The sequence below is a fragment of the Cajanus cajan genome, chromosome 2 (assembly GCF_000230855.2).
Source record: "Cajanus cajan strain Asha chromosome 2, NIPB_CcT2T_4, whole genome shotgun sequence".
NCBI lineage: Eukaryota > Viridiplantae > Streptophyta > Magnoliopsida > Fabales > Fabaceae > Cajanus > Cajanus cajan.
This window is the reverse complement of record NC_138518.1, coordinates 72,244,506-72,261,803: the sequence shown is the minus strand read 5'-3', so window position 1 is coordinate 72,261,803 and position 17,298 is coordinate 72,244,506. Positions and strand designations below refer to the sequence as shown.

The 17,298-nt window shown below is 31.4% G+C and overlaps 2 protein-coding genes across 3 annotated transcripts; one reads left to right on the top strand and one right to left on the bottom strand.

The window, feature by feature from the left end:
- Positions 1 to 4,092: 4,092 nt before the first annotated feature.
- LOC109799476 (potassium channel SKOR) lies at positions 4,093 to 9,990 on the top strand. 2 transcript variants are annotated; one of them, XM_020360047.3, is made up of 10 exons: positions 4,093 to 4,343; positions 4,959 to 5,868; positions 5,948 to 6,028; positions 7,151 to 7,249; positions 7,658 to 7,876; positions 7,993 to 8,181; positions 8,388 to 8,463; positions 8,567 to 8,861; positions 9,038 to 9,159; positions 9,450 to 9,990. In XM_020360047.3, exons 1-10 carry the CDS (start codon positions 4,219 to 4,221, stop codon positions 9,758 to 9,760), a joined length of 2,427 nt encoding a protein of 808 aa, XP_020215636.1. In that variant the 5' UTR covers positions 4,093 to 4,218; the 3' UTR covers positions 9,761 to 9,990. The 2 variants fall into 2 exon arrangements, with proteins under 2 accessions (XP_020215636.1, XP_029127279.1); XM_029271446.2 differs by lacking the exon at positions 4,093 to 4,343 and adding an exon at positions 4,432 to 4,867.
- Positions 9,991 to 12,067: 2,077 nt separating this feature from the next.
- On the bottom strand, positions 12,068 to 15,014 carry LOC109799562 (UV-B-induced protein At3g17800, chloroplastic). The gene is made up of 3 exons (XM_020360143.3): positions 14,745 to 15,014; positions 14,304 to 14,584; positions 12,068 to 13,112 (listed from the first exon to the last, which is right to left on the bottom strand). Exons 1-3 carry the CDS (start codon positions 14,850 to 14,852, stop codon positions 12,296 to 12,298), a joined length of 1,206 nt encoding a protein of 401 aa, XP_020215732.1. The 5' UTR covers positions 14,853 to 15,014; the 3' UTR covers positions 12,068 to 12,295.
- Between the last annotated feature and the right edge of the window lie 2,284 nt (positions 15,015 to 17,298).

The following is a 17,298-nucleotide window of genomic DNA, read 5'->3' as shown; positions in this document are numbered from 1 at the left end:
GGCAGAGACTCCCAAGGAGTCCCACGCCCAGCGCGACAAGGGCCGCGCTCAGCGCAACCTCAAGAAACCAAAAGCAAGTTCCAACGAGTATCGTGCCCAGCGCGGTCCAAGTCACGCTCAGTGCGGGCCAACCAGAGACCCACATTCTCAAGCGCGCCCATCGCACTCATCATTGCGCCCAGCGAGCTTGGCCAAATGGGGTCCCCTGGTGACCACGCGCCCAGCGCGATGAACAGCGCTTAGTGCGAAGCTCAGCAGCAACACTTCATTTTCGAAAAATTAAACCAAAATCTGCATAACTCAACAGAAATCCAACATGCAAACCATTCAATATCTCCAATTTTCATCAAACATCAATAAAAACAGTTCATTTTCAACATGCAACCACAAATCTTCAAAAACCCCAAATTTTCCTCAAAGTTTCGAAAACCCCAAAATTTCATTTGAACCCTTCTCTGCCAGAAATTATCCAACAACAAGCAATATAGAAGTACCTAAGACCCATTCTGAGTCGAAAACAGCCAAATTTACTAGCTTCCCTTACCTCGGGTGAAGATTCCGAGCTTTGGGAAGAAAAGAATGAAGGAGAAGAGAAGCTTGGAAGTGAACGGAGAAGAAATCAGCTTGAGGAATCAGTTCACCCCCCCTATGCACCTTCAGCTGCCAAGAATCGCCACAAGCAAAAGAGAGAAAAGGAGAAGTGAGAGTTTGGAGAGAAAATGAGTTGTGTAAGGAAGAGTGAGTGAGGCTGAAAAATGAGTAAGGGTGAAAAATGGGAAATGAAAAAAAAAATAGAGTCCTCACAAGTAAAATTTGATAAAAAAAATAATTGTAAATTTTTTTTGAATTTATACATATAAAACTTATATTTTTAAATTTATATTAATTATAAAAATCATTTGCAAACTAAAATTTGTTAAAAAATTAACACAAATTAAAATATTTTGTAAATCATACATTAAAAAAAACATATATCTAAAAAATTAGGAGAATAACATTGTTAAAATTTAATAGCTTTTTTTATTAAAATATTCAATAAAAATTTAATTTCATCATCAGGTCATCACTCTTTAATGTGGAATAGCCTATATATTTAAATTAATTTAAATCTATTAGTGATTTTTAAAATAATATATCTAAGTTTAAAAGAGTCATTAATAATCTATTAATGTAATTTGCATTCAAATAATAATTAATATTATAATAATCATACTAATGACATTTTAATTTTGAAAAGAATACTTGAACTCTTAATCACATGAAAAAATTGAATTTATCTCTTCTAAGGTAAGGAGATTGCACTTTAAAAAATAAAGTGCAACAATAATTATTGATTGAAAAATTAATAATAAATATTATAATTAATTTTAAATTTTATTATATATATATATATATATATATTTAATTTTATCACAATTTTTCACTATTGATTTTTTAATGAATGATTATTATTATATTTTATCCTTTAAATCATAATTCCCTTTAGAGGAGCTAGATCTAAAAAGATTAGATATTTTAAGTTTTTTAATATCAACTTACCTATCACATTTAATTTAAAAATATACTTAATTTATGTATTATAAGAAATAAAAAAATAGTTTTATAAAGTAACGTACAAAGTCTGAAAATAAAAAGGTGTCAAATCACCATTGTTGGTATGATTATTAATTTGTATTATTAATCACCATTGTTTTTACGATGAGTTGAAAAAACAAACATTTTTAATTTGTATTATGATGGAGTTGTTATATAATGAATGGATAATTATTTAAAATTTAAGTATAATGATAAATTTTACATGAGTTTTTTAAATTTAAATATATCTTAAAAGTATAAATTTAAATAATATTTTAAATTTATTAATTAATTTATATATATATATATATATATATATATATATATAGGATATCAAACACGAAAAAGAATTACGATGAAATTAAAATTTGTATTGAATATTTTAATTATAAATATTAATTTATATAATCATGTTATTAAAAAAAGCATTTGATAATTATAAAGAAACGTTGTTACAATTAAAAGAGAAAGAAAAAATAGAATAGAAATGCATAACCTCTTATCTTTTATATGAGTTTACAGTCTCTCTTATATAAATTTGCATATTTTATTTTTCCTTTCAAAATCTAAAATAGAGAAAATATAAAAATAATCCCAAAAAGTTTACATAAATGAGAGAAATACATTTTTAATGACACAAGAGCATAGTGCCTGAGTGAATAATGATAATTAAATAATACACAAAATAATAATTATATAAATTAATATCATAATTTCTAATACTAATAAAATTAAAATAAAATACCATTTTATATATTTTAAATATTTATAGTGCATGTAAAAGTCTAAATGTAATATATATTAATAATAATAATTTTATATTTAAAATAGAAAAATGTCAAATTAATATAATATAAAATCTAAAATATTATGAAATAAAATTTTTGAATTAAACTAAATGGCTAAATTATATATTTAAAAGAAATTTATTAAAAGTATAAATAAAATAATTAATTATAATTTATATTTTTTTATTTATCATAAAATATTTTAAATAAATTTAAATAACCTTTTCTAATATTTTTTAATAAGACTGGTTCAACCTAATTCTTGATTGATTTTTGCTAGTTTGACTAGTTCATATTGATTTCAAGACACACAAGAATTGTCAGACTAATCATTGTGTCTGTTCCGTATGTCGAATTGGCCAATTCGATCCAATTTTAACAATTATGGTCTAAAGACTCTAAACACAATAAAAAGTGAACACATGAATATGACAATTGTTCCATCGTCTCCTATACCTTAGGATAATGGACATTGTTTTAAGTGACATGATTAAATCCCAATAGTTATAAATTTAAATTAATTGTCTTAAACAAGATTCTCGAACAATCAATAAAATTTATCTTTCTAGCAATTTAAATTCGCATATTTTTAGGTTTTGTTTATTGTTTTCTTTATCACTGTTGTTTACAATTTTTTTAATAAAATTGCTAATTGTTCACAACGCTTTCTTTATCACAGTATATATATAGGACTAGTGAAATTTATTGACCTTAATATCACAACTACTTAGCAAACTCTTGAAGTAAAATAGAAATTGATCATTCTGAGAAACAAAGTCTCTTCTTGAAGTTAATTCTTTAAAGAGAATTGTTCATTACTACATTTAAAAAAAAATAACTTCAATAAATAGTTTCCAGATCGATCTTTATAAGAACACTTGTACTGCAAATATGGATGAAATTAAGTATATGCTCTTGAAAATGGTCTCTTAATTATTATTATTATTATTATTATTATTATTATTATTATTTTTAAGATGACTTAGATGAGTGTACACTCTTCATAACATTATGTGTTATATATTGATTGAAATTTATTAAAAATTATAAAATTAAGACAAAAGTTCGTTAAATAAAAGGTGATATTCACAATATTTATAATATATTTAAATCAATGGTGAAGTGTGTGTTTAAAAGAATATATTAGAAGGTTTATTGTTAATATTTTTTAAATATTAATTTTAAATGGATAAAATATATTTATTTTTATTCCTCAAAATATTTTAGAATGTTAGTTTTAATCCCTATAAAAGTTTAATACGTTTTTAGTCATTACATTTATTAAAAAGTGATATAGTTTTAGTCGTTCATCACTTTTGATGTTTTTAGATAAATGCATAGATTAAAAATGGATTAATTTTTTTATAAGAAGTAGAATTAACATTTCAAAATATTTAGAGGAATAAAAATATATTTAACCTTTTTAAAATTAATCATTTGATTTATTTATAATTTTTTGAAGTTATAGGCTGTTTTCCCTGTTTTTTGTGTTGATTTGAAAGTTCTAGCAACATAAAACTTAAATTAAAGTTTTTATGAAATTAGAAAAATGTAGGGTGTAAGTTTATGTCTTATGAGGCGGATAGCTAAAATGACATGGAAGTTAATGAGAATCTAAAGTAGCGAATTCCTTTTAGGATTCTGTTTGTCACCACTAAGGTTACACTGTTAAATGTTCGGATGACATGCATATGGTAGCGTTCTTAGTACAAAAGGAAAGTGAGAGAGATAGATGACTCTTGAGAGGCTATTTAAGTAACATATTTCTTTATTTAGCACTGCTCAAAACCTAGCTAGCTTCTTGTCCTTTACATATATGTTGTAGTAGAGTTTTAGGTTGGGAAAGAAGACCATAATGCGTGGTGATGGCGGAGGTGAAGGAAGCAGCAGGAAGAGAAGAGGATACATCAACCCTTGTTATGCCACACGCGCCGCCGATGCTCATGCATGCCACCCATTTCTCATTCATCCTCATAACCGGTACTTCATTTTTCCAATTATATTTTCTTTTTTATTTTTCATATTCCTCCATGCATCTTCCCTTACTTGATTCTATTTCTATAAACATACCCATCTTTCTCCCCTATCTATCATCTATATATCCCTTTGTTTGGATTCATGAAAAACAAACAAGAAAATACCAAATTTTCATTCTCATACTTCTTTTTAATTCTATCTATCTAAATATTTCATTTATTCTTTTCTTCTTTCTTTTTTCATTTTATCGTTTTATTTGAATCTTGGACCAAATAGTGTCCACTGTCCATTCCAAGGTCTCACCAGCTGTACTCACTGCTCATCATTCATCAAACACAGCGACCTCTCGCATTTCAACATTAATTCCTCTCTTCGTTTGCCTGAACACCTCACCTTACCCTATTTATTACTACATCTTTCCTTATGTTTCACTACTTTTTTAATTTTTTAATGCTACTTTTTTAATTTTTTTAAAAAATAAAAGACTCCACCATACATTCAAGAGGATATGGTCTCTGGGGAAAAGGGTAAGGTAGAATGTGAAGTTGTATAATAATAGTAGGGCAAGGTGATTGGGGCATATTAAGTTAAATATAATGTTTATTTGACGATGAATAGGTGGTACGTGGCGTGGAAGCACTTCATTCTGATATGGGCAGTGTACTCATCCTTCTTCACTCCCATGGAGTTTGGTTTCTTCAGAGGCCTACCCCACAACATCTTCCTCCTGGACATCGCCGGCCAGTTGGCTTTCCTGATGGACATCTTGGTCCGCTTCTTCCTGGCCAGCCACTCGAACGACCACCGCCAAATCGCCCTCAGATACCTCAAGTCTCGCTTCCTCCCCGACCTCCTCTCCTGCCTCCCATGGGACTACATCTACAAACTCGCCGGCCACAAAGAGCCCCTCCGCTACCTCCTCTGGCTCAGACTCACCCGTGCTCTCAGAGTCACCGAATTCTTCGAGTCCCTCGAGAAGGACACCAGGGTCAACTACCTCTTCACCCGCATCGTCAAACTCTTGGTCGTTGAACTCTACTGCACCCACACCGCTGCATGCATCTTCTACTATCTTGCCACCACCGTGCCTCCTTCTCAGGAGTCTTACACCTGGATCGGTACCTTGAAGATGGGTGACTATTCCTATTCCGACTTCAGACACGTTGACCTCTGGAAGCGCTACGTTACTTCCCTCTACTTTGCCATTGTTACCATGGCCACTGTTGGCTACGGAGACATCCACGCCGTCAATGTCAGGGAAATGATTTTTGTCATGATTTATGTTTCCTTTGACATGATTCTCGGCGCTTACCTTCTCGGCAACATGACTGCGTTGATCGTCAAAGGCTCTAGGACGGAGAGGTTCAGAGATAAGATGTCCGATATTATTAAGTATGTTGATAACAACAATTTGGACCGCCAGATACGTCACGACATTCAACAACATTTGCGCTTCCGCTTCAAGTATGATCACACTTACACTGCACCTTCTGTTCTTCAAGACATACCCACCACCATCCGCACTAAGGTATTACCAAATACAAAATCTCTATTTTCTTCATCACTTTCCACTTTCCACATTATTCATTATTTATTCCTCTTTGCAGATTTTAATCAGTTTATATGAGCAGTTCATTCACAAAGTTTCTCTTTTCAAGGGATGCTCTTCGGCCTTTATAAAACAGATTGTAAGACATTAATTCTTTACATATGCTCACACTATATATCATCTACGATATATAATATATAGTTGGATTTTGAAGTTTACAATTTGGCATAAGAAAAAAAATATGAAATAAAATTTTCTATAAACAAAATTAACTTATTTATTGGCGGTTAAGATTTCTTCGGAGTCATAATTAAATATTTTTGTTTTTTTAATTTTTTAATTTTGCTTGTAAATTTCATGAAAATTTATTTATATTTAGAAGAAATAAATTGTACAAGTAAATGATGTTTGCTTGTTAACTCATTCATAATTTGTTGCTTACTTTACTAATCAATCAAAGGTTAATTAGTTTTAGTATTTAAACACTTGCTATAATATTTTCAATGTATATAAAATTTAATTTATAACTCAAATATATCATATTAGTTTTTTTTCTCCTTTTTGTTTGTATGATGTTACAAATTTTCTATTCTCAACCTATTATGTTTGTTTTAATTTATTAAAAAAAAAAATTCTTCAAAAGGTGCTTCTAAAAAAGTTTATTCAATTATACTATTATATTTCAACTTCTCTTCATATATTTAGTCTTCTTAATCTCTAATCGTAATTTTTCACTTAATTGCTCATTAGTAGTTATGCTTAGTTATCATTTTTAGTGCTTGTTTTGAAAAATCATGTGAATGTAAAACCATTTTGTGACAACAAAGTCAATAAAAGGTAGACATAGGAATAGCTAAATGCGATGTAGAAATTTTTTACATGCATTTAGTAATTATACTCCTTCCTTTTCATATAAATAACACCTTCAATACGTTATTTTATTCATCCCAAATTGTAGCTCCTCATTTGAGAGAGATAAAAAATAGAGGGTCTTTAAGTGAGTATATTCTCCTATTGTAAGAGAGAGTATTATTATTCTTTCCTTATATTTAGAAAAAGATTATAATTTTTCTTCCGCCTCTCTAGTCTTATTTGCGATTTTTTCCTTATCAGATGAGGATTTTTCGCGTAAAAATATTGTGTGTTAATTCCTATTTTTTCATCTCTAATTTTAGCTGAATGTTATTATTTTGTTATATCTAACGTATTTCCTGTTTTTGACAAAAGTTATAAACCAAAAATCTGTCTTAAATTGAAATAGGCAACCAAAGTTCAAGAAGAGTTTTTCCTCCCAGGAGCATTGGTTACGGAGCAAGGAGATGTTGCAGATCAACTCTACTTTGTATATCATGGTGAGCTGGTAAGAATTCACTAATTCAGTAATTAACCCATCCATTTGTGTATCTATGTATATTTTTCTTATTTTTTCAGTAATTCAGAGTAACATCTTCACTGTTACTTTCACTCATGATTTTACTGCTTATATTATTTGAAACAACTGCCTCCTCTAGTGTCAACTGTCTGAATAAGGAATCGACTGTGCAGAGATAGTAAGAAACATGAGTGCTTCCCTTTATGTTCTGACCGAATTGTACGTGACTCAAAACAAACTATCATATATATAAGATAGTCTCATTAAAATATTTCAAGTTAAAATGGATATAAGAAAACTTGAAATGTATAATCAGAATCAGTAAATGATATGCATAAAAAAGCATTGTTAATGATGAATTATTTTATATCACATTTTTAAACTTGTTGTCAACAGAACGAGGTAAAAAGAGAAGATGGTGATACTGAAGAGACAATCACATTGCGTACCCATTGTTACTTTGGCCAGATTTCTTTTTTTTGCAATATGCCTCAAACTTCCACGGTTGAAGCTCGTGAATTTTCCAAGGTTTTGCAACTTGATATGAAATCCTTTACTGAAATACTGAAGATGTACTTTTTAGATGGTCGTATTGTCTTAAACAATCTCCTTGAGGTATGTTTAACAAATAGTAGTTTATGGCCTTTTTACTAACTGAAGGAATTGTTAGGTCTTGGGATAGAGATTCTCAGTTGATAAGTTTATAATACATGCTTGTACTTGGCTGACAGGTAAAAAACTTGAGTGTTCAGCGTAAGCTTTTGGTATCAGACTTCAACCTGACTATAGGAAACCTGGAAACAGGGCTAGCTACGAGAATGAACTGTGCCGCTCATGATGGTCACCTCGACGTTGTTAAACGTTTGATTGGATTTGGGGCAGATCCCAATAAGCCTGATTATGATGGCAGAACACCTTTGGTATCAACAACTTATTTTAATAACACATTTCCATTTCTTCATTATGCATAATTACATATAGATAATTTATCTCTATATTCTCCCATTACTTGTAATTTAATTTGTCTCTAGTATCTACTCAACACAGTAGCGTCAAACAAATACTTGGATTTGATTTTTCCTCTCGTTTCCCTCTTATTAACTTGATTTTATGTTTGCTATTACAGCATGTCTCAGCATCAAAAGGATATGTAGATATTTCTTCCTTTCTTGTTGAACAAGGAGTAAATATCAATTCCACAGGTTAGCTTTTGAACTTTAAAACCCAAATCAAGGACAATATTTTATTGAAAATGCTTCTTTGAAGAAAAAATAGTGTTACATTTTAAACACCCGTTTGTTTTAGATAAATTTGGAGCCACTCCCTTGCTTGAAGCCATCAAGAATGGACATGAAGAAGTAGCATCTGTACTTGTTAATTCGGGAGCGATCCTTACTATTGATGATGTTGGTAACTTTCTCTGCATGACTGTTGTAAAGAAGGACTTGGACCTTTTAAAAAGGGTTTTGGCTTGTGGAATCAATCCAAATGCCAAAAATTACGATCACCGTACACCTCTTCACGTAGCTGCCTCTCAAGGTTTGATTACAATGGCTGAATTACTTCTAGAAGCAGGAGCAAGTGTTTTATCCAAGGACAGGTATGGACCAAATATTGAGTTAGCATTCTTATCAGACAATAATTTATATTCCATTAGCACCTTCATTGTTCTAATGTAAACTTATTTCATTGCTAACTTGGAGGGATCTTAGAATAGCATTTTTGTGTTGTTTATTGAACTGCAAAATAACATCTTTTAATATTTCCTTCTGGAAGATGGGGAAATACACCTCTTCTTGAAGCTCATACCGGTGGAAATAGAAATATGATCAAAATGTTCGAAGTTGCAAAAGTTTCTCAGTTGGCTGAGTTGTCCAGCAGTATTCATGAAACTCAAGGTATGGTTAAGTTTCTGAGCACAGAATACCATCTTAGACGATCTTTAGGTGTTTGGTACGCTGGCATTTGAACCTGGGTTGTTAGATACTCTGTATTTTGAACGTTAGGGATGTCAAGATTCTTATGTTTCGTGAGCAATTAAAATTCATTAAAACCATTCACATTATGTCCTAGAATCGTATCTTGCATTTTTAAGTTTAACTACTCGGATACCCAACATCCACTGAAATACATAATTTTTTTCCCCATGTACATTCTAACAAATCATATGCGTTCAACAATTTTGCAGCAACACCAATGTTGCAGTCAAGAAATGAAATTCCCAGAAAGAGGTGTATAGTATTTCCTTTCCACCCATGGGATCAGAAAGAGGAAAGAAAAGAGGGAGTGGTCCTATGGGTTCCACAAAGCATTAAAGAGCTTATAAAGGAATCGATGAAACATTTGGACATTCCAAATGGTTCCTGTATTTTATCAGAACAAGGTGGAAAAATTCTTTATGTGGACATGATTAACAATGATGAGAAGCTATTTCTGGTTAATGAAGCACAGAATGGGGTGAAAAATTATGGTTATCCCAGTGTCCAGACACAGAAGTAGGATCAAAAATTGTAAACGCAGTTACGACTAGCTGGTTAAGATACCTTTCCTCAGTCCACAAATTTTTCTATTCCAGATCAGAAAGTGTGGAAAATAGATCCAGAAACTATGTTCAATCAATTTGCATTGTATGTCTGCAGTTGTTGTTAGTACAAACGAATTATTTAACGAAAAATGTATATCTCACCACGGCTTATGTTTCATTCTTAAATTAATAATTTATTTTTCGAGGGAAATGTTTTAATGAAAAGGAAAAAAGAGGATCTTAACGTGTACGTGGTTAATCAGATTGCCTTGTTTTTAATCATATGAGTACATGGTTGCATTAATCAAGCATTTGTTATGCTACTTAAATCATGGTCGTGGTTGATGAATTTCCGAGAGAATTGTATGAATGATGAAAAGATTTGAAACACAAAATAAGTAAACTAGATTTTTGTGTAGCGTATGTAATCACTTCCGAAATCAGCAATGACATGTCAGCTATGAGCAGCCTGACATCCAATGGATTAATGGATGAGGAAAGAAAGTATAGTGATATAAGTAATTTGATTAGAGATGGGGTAATTATTGTGAAATTGATAGATAAAATGGCATACAGAATATGAGGCATTTTAATATAATAACCTTATTCCGAAGCAAGGTGTAACTCAATGTTGGAAATTCTTAACGACAAAACAAAGAGAGTGGCCAAGTGGCAGATGGTGAGAGAAGATATACATATAGGTTCTTTCTTTCATGACATACCATTTTCCTTTTCCAGGTGGGAGATTGAGGATGTGGGGAATATTGTCTGGCTCGAGATAGGATTCAGTTTATTTCTCGGACCAGGCTTCATTCCCCTCTTTCTCTTCTTCACTCTGCAGATTGCACATTATTTCCATTAATTCCATGTCATATTTCTTTTCCAAAATCCACACTCATCCATACATTTGGTAAACCCTAAACACAGGAACCGCTAACGCATTGCCATAAGCCTCTTCACAACCGCAGAGGGACTCAAAAACACCCAAAGCCTTCTCGCACGTGCTTCTTTCCCCCTCCAACTCAAGGACAATCTCCAACATTAAACAAACCATTCCCACTTGGATAAATTTCAATCTCATTCTCCCACTAGAGCAAACCAAATGCCAAACCACCGCCAACGAAGCTTTCGCAATGGTTTGACCAAATAACAAACAAGGTTTCTGAGGGCAACAATTGAGGTCTCTTTCCAGGAGAGATCTTGCTGCCTCAAGAACCAAACCATGCCCTTCTTCATCTTCTTCTTCCCGAGAACCATTTCTGTTTTAAGGTATGAGAATTGAGAATGAGAATGAATGAGGATGTTTGGTTGGGTGTTTATATATTGAAGTGAGCGCATTCAAAATTGAATGTTGACCAAGAGGAGAATCAAGAATGGGTAAAACCAAAACATCTTCAGTCAAAATAAGCACGTGATACGACTACCATTCACTTTATTGCAATTTTTCCCGTTACAAGTTCTTTTTTTTTTTTTTTTTTTTTTGTTAAAGGCAATTTTATTCTAGACATCGTGAACTATTAAACATGTATATGTTTTTAGAGATTCAACCCTTAATTCCTTTGCATCAAAGAAAGCGAAAAAAAGAAAATTAGTTTTCTCACATGCTTCCATCACAGCACTGCCCGTAACTTCTTTTTTTATTCAACATTATAAAGTCTTTGGAAATTTCTAGCATCACCAGCCACCAATTTTGTACAGCATTTTTGGCACAGAAGACAAAGATCATATATTTGTTATAGAAAATTCCCGCTTAAGTGCTTTTAAAATCATCATTAACAATGAAACTCTAACTCCTAGTATTTAAATTGAAAGAATGGAATAATAAACAACCCACTATTTTTGAAAAAAAATAAAAATAAAGAAAGAACACGGGCAACTTAATGGAATCCCTATGCGTGGGGTTGAAAATTGATTCTGCTATAAAAGTGGAGACTGGAGTGCTCTTAATTGCAACCCAAGGGCGCCAGGAAACTGCAATTTCAGTTGTTCCATCCAGTTCCTAATGTTGGGCTCTGTTCCTACTTTCTACACCCATGTTGTTACTACTGGCTTAAGGTTGGCCTAGTGACACGGGGGAAGGCTAAAAAAACCACCAGTGCCCCGTGAATCAGTCCGGATGCAAATACCATCAAGCCATTATCTTATAAATTATACAAACACTATTCTGCAAACCTAAATATGAAAAATTCAGCCATCTAACCAGGCAGCAAAGGAGGAAAATCACAAAAGCTGATGCTTTATCATTATGGCTTTGTTGCAGGGAAAAAAAGGACAAATAAATATTTACCTTGGAAATAACCTTCCTTTCATTAGTAAAATTCACAGCCCTATAACTATATAGTATATACAGATGATTAGTGAACAATATCTTGAACTTTTAACATGGAAGAAAATATACTCCATCAGTCGGTACCATCACACTATTATTAACTATGCCTTGTCATGTATGGGAGCAAACAGAGCTCAAGAGGACAACCCAATGCACAAGGCTCCCACCTGGTGGGGCTTACTCAGTTCAAGACAAAATGGTACCTAGAGTCCACATAGCTCTCAACATCCCAGAGAAAAGAACCAAAAGTCACAGCCTCTAAAACAAGTTTCTTTAAACCACCAAAGCTAATTTTGATGTTTTCATCCTTAGAGACTGCCCCCTCAGGTGTTACAACAATTTCAGGTCTTCCAAACAATGCCTCTGTGTGCTTCTCAATGATGCTGACAGCTTCTTTGGATCTAATTGTCGCATATCTTTGTAGGGTATCACCGTCAAAGGACATCACATAGCTACGCAACCTGGTGGGCTTTATACCATAGCTGAATCCACTAGGACTGACGTCACCACCAGTCCAGGTAGATACTTCAGGATGAGACATCACTTGAGAATTGTCCTCTTCAATATTCGGACTTGCATTGTCCATTGTAGTTTGATGAACACTATTCTCTTCTTCTGTTGCATTTGGAAGAATTTTCATTGTCTTCTCCAGCTGGAACCTTTGGTCAACTCGCTTAAGAAAATAACCATACATCACCGATGCTGCATAGACTTGCCCTACCCTGAATTTGCTGATTTCAGCTATTGATGTTAAATCTCCTACTTTGGTACCCAGAATGAGACTCAAGTGGTTTTGAATCATCTCATATGCTTCATGTGAGTGAAGCTGTTCAAGTTTACCATCTTCGTTTGTCCACAGATCAACCTTACCAGACTGATCTGGGATTATGGAGGGTATCAAAGAAATATTAGCATCCATGAACTTCTGCACCACCAATGCATACAAGATCTCTTCCAGAGTTTTCTTCCTTTCATTAGCCTTCACCTCAGCAATTCTCCTGAAATAGTTTGGAAGCCAGAACAATGGTTAACATCAGATTTGTTTAAGACAAACACTTTACGGTATATAAATAGAAGTTGAGATAAAGTGGAATAAGAATTAAATGTTTCACACTCCCTGGTTGCACCTTTTTTCTGCTTTTAAACGGTGCCATTCATGGCTACCACTTTTTCTTTTCATTAAAGCAATTCAAGAATACCGAGTTACTCTTTTCCTATTACATTTTTTTGCAAGAATGGAATTAAGGGTCTCCTAAAATAAACTTCTGTAGAAACACTTCTAGGAGAAAAAATAGGAATAAAAAATGAAATAAATTTCTCCATAATCTAAAATTAGTTTATGCATAAGTTAATTTGCAGAAGTTCTCTCATAGTTTTCCAAAACATTTTTTTTAATATGTGCATAAGCTAGTTTTAGCTTATTGAGAAGCTTATTTCATTTTCTTTCTTCTTATTGCATTTTTGCTCTTTATTTTTTCTCTCTTACATGTGTTTCCGAAAAAGTTTACCCAAATAGACCCTAAATTAAATTAGGGAAGAGACATTTTCACAAAAGTAAATAGATTCCAATGACTAAAATTCAATTCTTTAGAAGAAAAAAAATTAAATTCTTTGATTTTATCAATTTCTAGACTATCCATGGGAGAGGAGATGGTCCTTTCTTCACCAAACACAGGGCATATACGCGTATACAGTTTGATCAGATTTGAAATGCATAGTACATGAATGTGTTCCTTACAGAATGCACGTGGACCTACATACTAATATTTTATAATCAATTGAATACAACAGATGGACTCGGTATACTATACTCTACAATACACCCAACAAATCCTATGTGAATAAAAAATTAACGTGACTTTAATTTCAACTTCATCATTCTGACAATGAACAGTGGAAAATAATACAGCAAAGTGTGTAGTTTAGGAGAAACTCATGTATGATCCAAAAGTACTATGTCAATCCAGTTAACCATAAAAAATACGTGGCATCCAACAAATTATATAATACTTTTATACTAAAATCTAAACCGTAGTAGTGCACATAAGAATGTTTTGTAGCCACCAAAGGGATCAGTTTTCATTCATACAAGTCATGTATGCGAAATAAGCAAGGAATGTAAGTTGGCAGATTCATTAGCGATTTCGTAATAACATGAAGAGAAAATGAGAAGTGAGAATGAAAGAAACCTGTACAAAACTAAATCAGTGCCTGAAGCAGAGGGCTCTTCCTTTTGTTGATCAGCATCGCGGTCAGTTTGAAGCTGCTCAAGCTGCTGGTCGACGGCAGCAGGCACGAGATGTGGATGATCTTTCAAAATCCGAGAAAGAAACTGCCCAACTGGGGACTCCAACTGAAGAGGAGCAATCTTCGCAGTGCCATCGGATTCAGATGACGATGCTGCTCTAACTACTAATCCTCTTCTATTCCTGCGACCTTGCTTGGGGATAGATAATGAAGTGAAGCATACCTGGTAAAAATAAACAAATGAATGAAACTCATTAATAACTAATCTCTTCACGCATGCAATTGAATGCATTAACAAAGCATCATTTCATTTCCGATTCCTAATTCCAACTACTAGCAGATAAAAAACAGAACAAGTAATCAATGAATCACAGTAACCGTACCTTTCTGGAAAATCCTAAAGTAGAAGCGAACCGAGCTGAGGCGGAGGCGTTGATCGGTCTTCCAAGGGCGATCGCCGGCGACCGGACGGCAGTCACTGCCACGTCCATTTGCAGCTCCGAAAAGCGAACAAAAAAGCTGGATCTACGGAAGAAAGTAAGAAATAAAGCTGAAGGCAAAGAAACCCTAGAGAGAGAAAATGGTTATCGATGATTTTCTTCTGTTTATTCAATTCTGATGGCTTTTAGTCGGACTCGGAGAGGTTAAGTCGCCACGTCAAGTATTTATAGGGCGTCTCGTGTATGTTAAATGACCATTCAGCCCTCCAAACAAAATTTTATGATTTTATAATTATTATTTATTATTTATCTCTGCTCATCATTATTCTTATGGTTATGGAATTAAAAATAAGAAACTTTATTAAAAAATCATAACATTTAATATTAATATTAATAATATATTTTAGTAATTCGTAATAAAAATATTTATTTATTCTTAAGTATGAGTTTACAGCAAAGGTTGAAATAGGTAAATTGGAGATATTTTGGTGTGAAGGAGAGATTAGAGAGTTCGCGAATGATGAAACGTGTGATTTATGATTTGCGAGGCTGAGAAAATAGAGAGAGGAGAGAGGAGAGAGGAGAGAGGAGTTACTTGTCCAAACCTGAGTCTTAAAACTGCAGGCAAGTGTTGGGTCCCAAATTGGCCACTCATGCTGGGATTTTGTGGTGAGCATCTCATCCTGTATCATTTCTTGCTATTTTATGTCATTCACTTCCCCCTCAATCCTTCCAATCTTATTCATTTTCATAAATTCTGTATTACCAAATTTTTCTTTTTTTCTTTAGCTCAATAGGCTAGCTTATTATTCTTTCCAGAAACATAGAGACATGTTAAGTAAATAAAGTAACGACTCAAATGTTCAAATGGCTTTAAATAATTCATCAAATTGCTCAAGTAATTCACTAGAATTAGGAACAAAAAAATCCACAGGATACACACTGAAAGAATACGTTATGAATTAAAACAATTAATTAAGTGGATACTTGTTTATTAATGTGATAAAGGAGAGATAATAAAGTATTTCAATATTTAGCTAAATTGCATTTTTTACTTTGACTGTCAATTGACTTGATAACATGTCGCTGAAATGATTGGGAAATACAATTTTTTTTATAAAAATAATAAAAAAAATGACTTTATAAAGATTATAATTCATGTTCTTCATTATAAGTTATCTTGGATCCTATGCATAAGATTAAATGAATCTCTTCATTAAAATTTAATGAATTAGGTTGAATCAAGTTTATATATATATTTTTAAAAATTTATACTTAATCTAATTTGATTATAATTATGTTAGATTAAGTTAGATCAATCAAATTAATATAATTAAATATTTAGAAACTTTTTTTAATATAATTAAATTTATTTATTTTTATAAAATTTAAACATTTTATAATAAATATAAATCATTTAATATTTTGTTACTTATTAATCAATAAAATAAATAATAATATAAACTAAATTTAAAAATAAATTTATTAATTTACTGCATTATTATTCGATCAAACAATTAATATTAATATAAAATAAAATTAAAAATAAATATATTATATTATTAATTCCTTACAATATTATCGATTTAAAAATACAATATTTATTACCGAAAAAAATGACAAAAAATATTGTTATAAGTAAATGATTATATTAATTTATTATTATTAGTAGTAGTTAAATTGAATCATGGATCAAAAAATACAAAAGGTTGAATTGAGATTAAATCAAACATTAAAAAAATTTGTCTAAATTTATTGGTTAAGTTTAAGTTCGTGAATTACCTTTACAAACTTACACACCTAAACTTCCTGTATAATCTATTAAACTACTTAACTTCTTTTGTTGTGTCAATTTTATTTTTTATTACTTTATTTTATTTTTATAAATATGATTATAAGAATATTCAAGTAAATTTTCCGGCAATTACAAATTAAATTAAATTATATAATTCTAGTCATTGTTATCGGCGGTAGATATTTTAGGGACAAAAAAAATTAAATCATATAATTCTATCCTTTTCTTTTCGATATTTCAATCTCAATATCGTATCAACAAATCATAAAAATAAAAAAAATAAAAAAATAAAAAAAGAGAAAATCTATCATTCACGGCTAGTAACGAAAGATTCTTCGAAAAGTTAATGATCAATAATCATTTTAAAATATTAAAATGAAAAATAAAATTTGGTTTTATACATTCACCAGGAAAGTAATTCATTATATATAAATCTAAAAATTTGAATCAATTTTTATACTTTTAATAATTTTTTATAATATAAATATAATTGATCTAATTTTTAAATTATATAATATGATATTCATGTATATAGAATTTGATATTATTTAAAAAAATTTAGATATATTATCGAATAATAAATATTTATACAATTTTAAATATCACATTATAGGTTAAAATAAACTAATATGATTAATTATAAATAATTTTGAAATAAGGATATACAAAATATAATTAAAAACAGAAGATTTTGCGTAATTT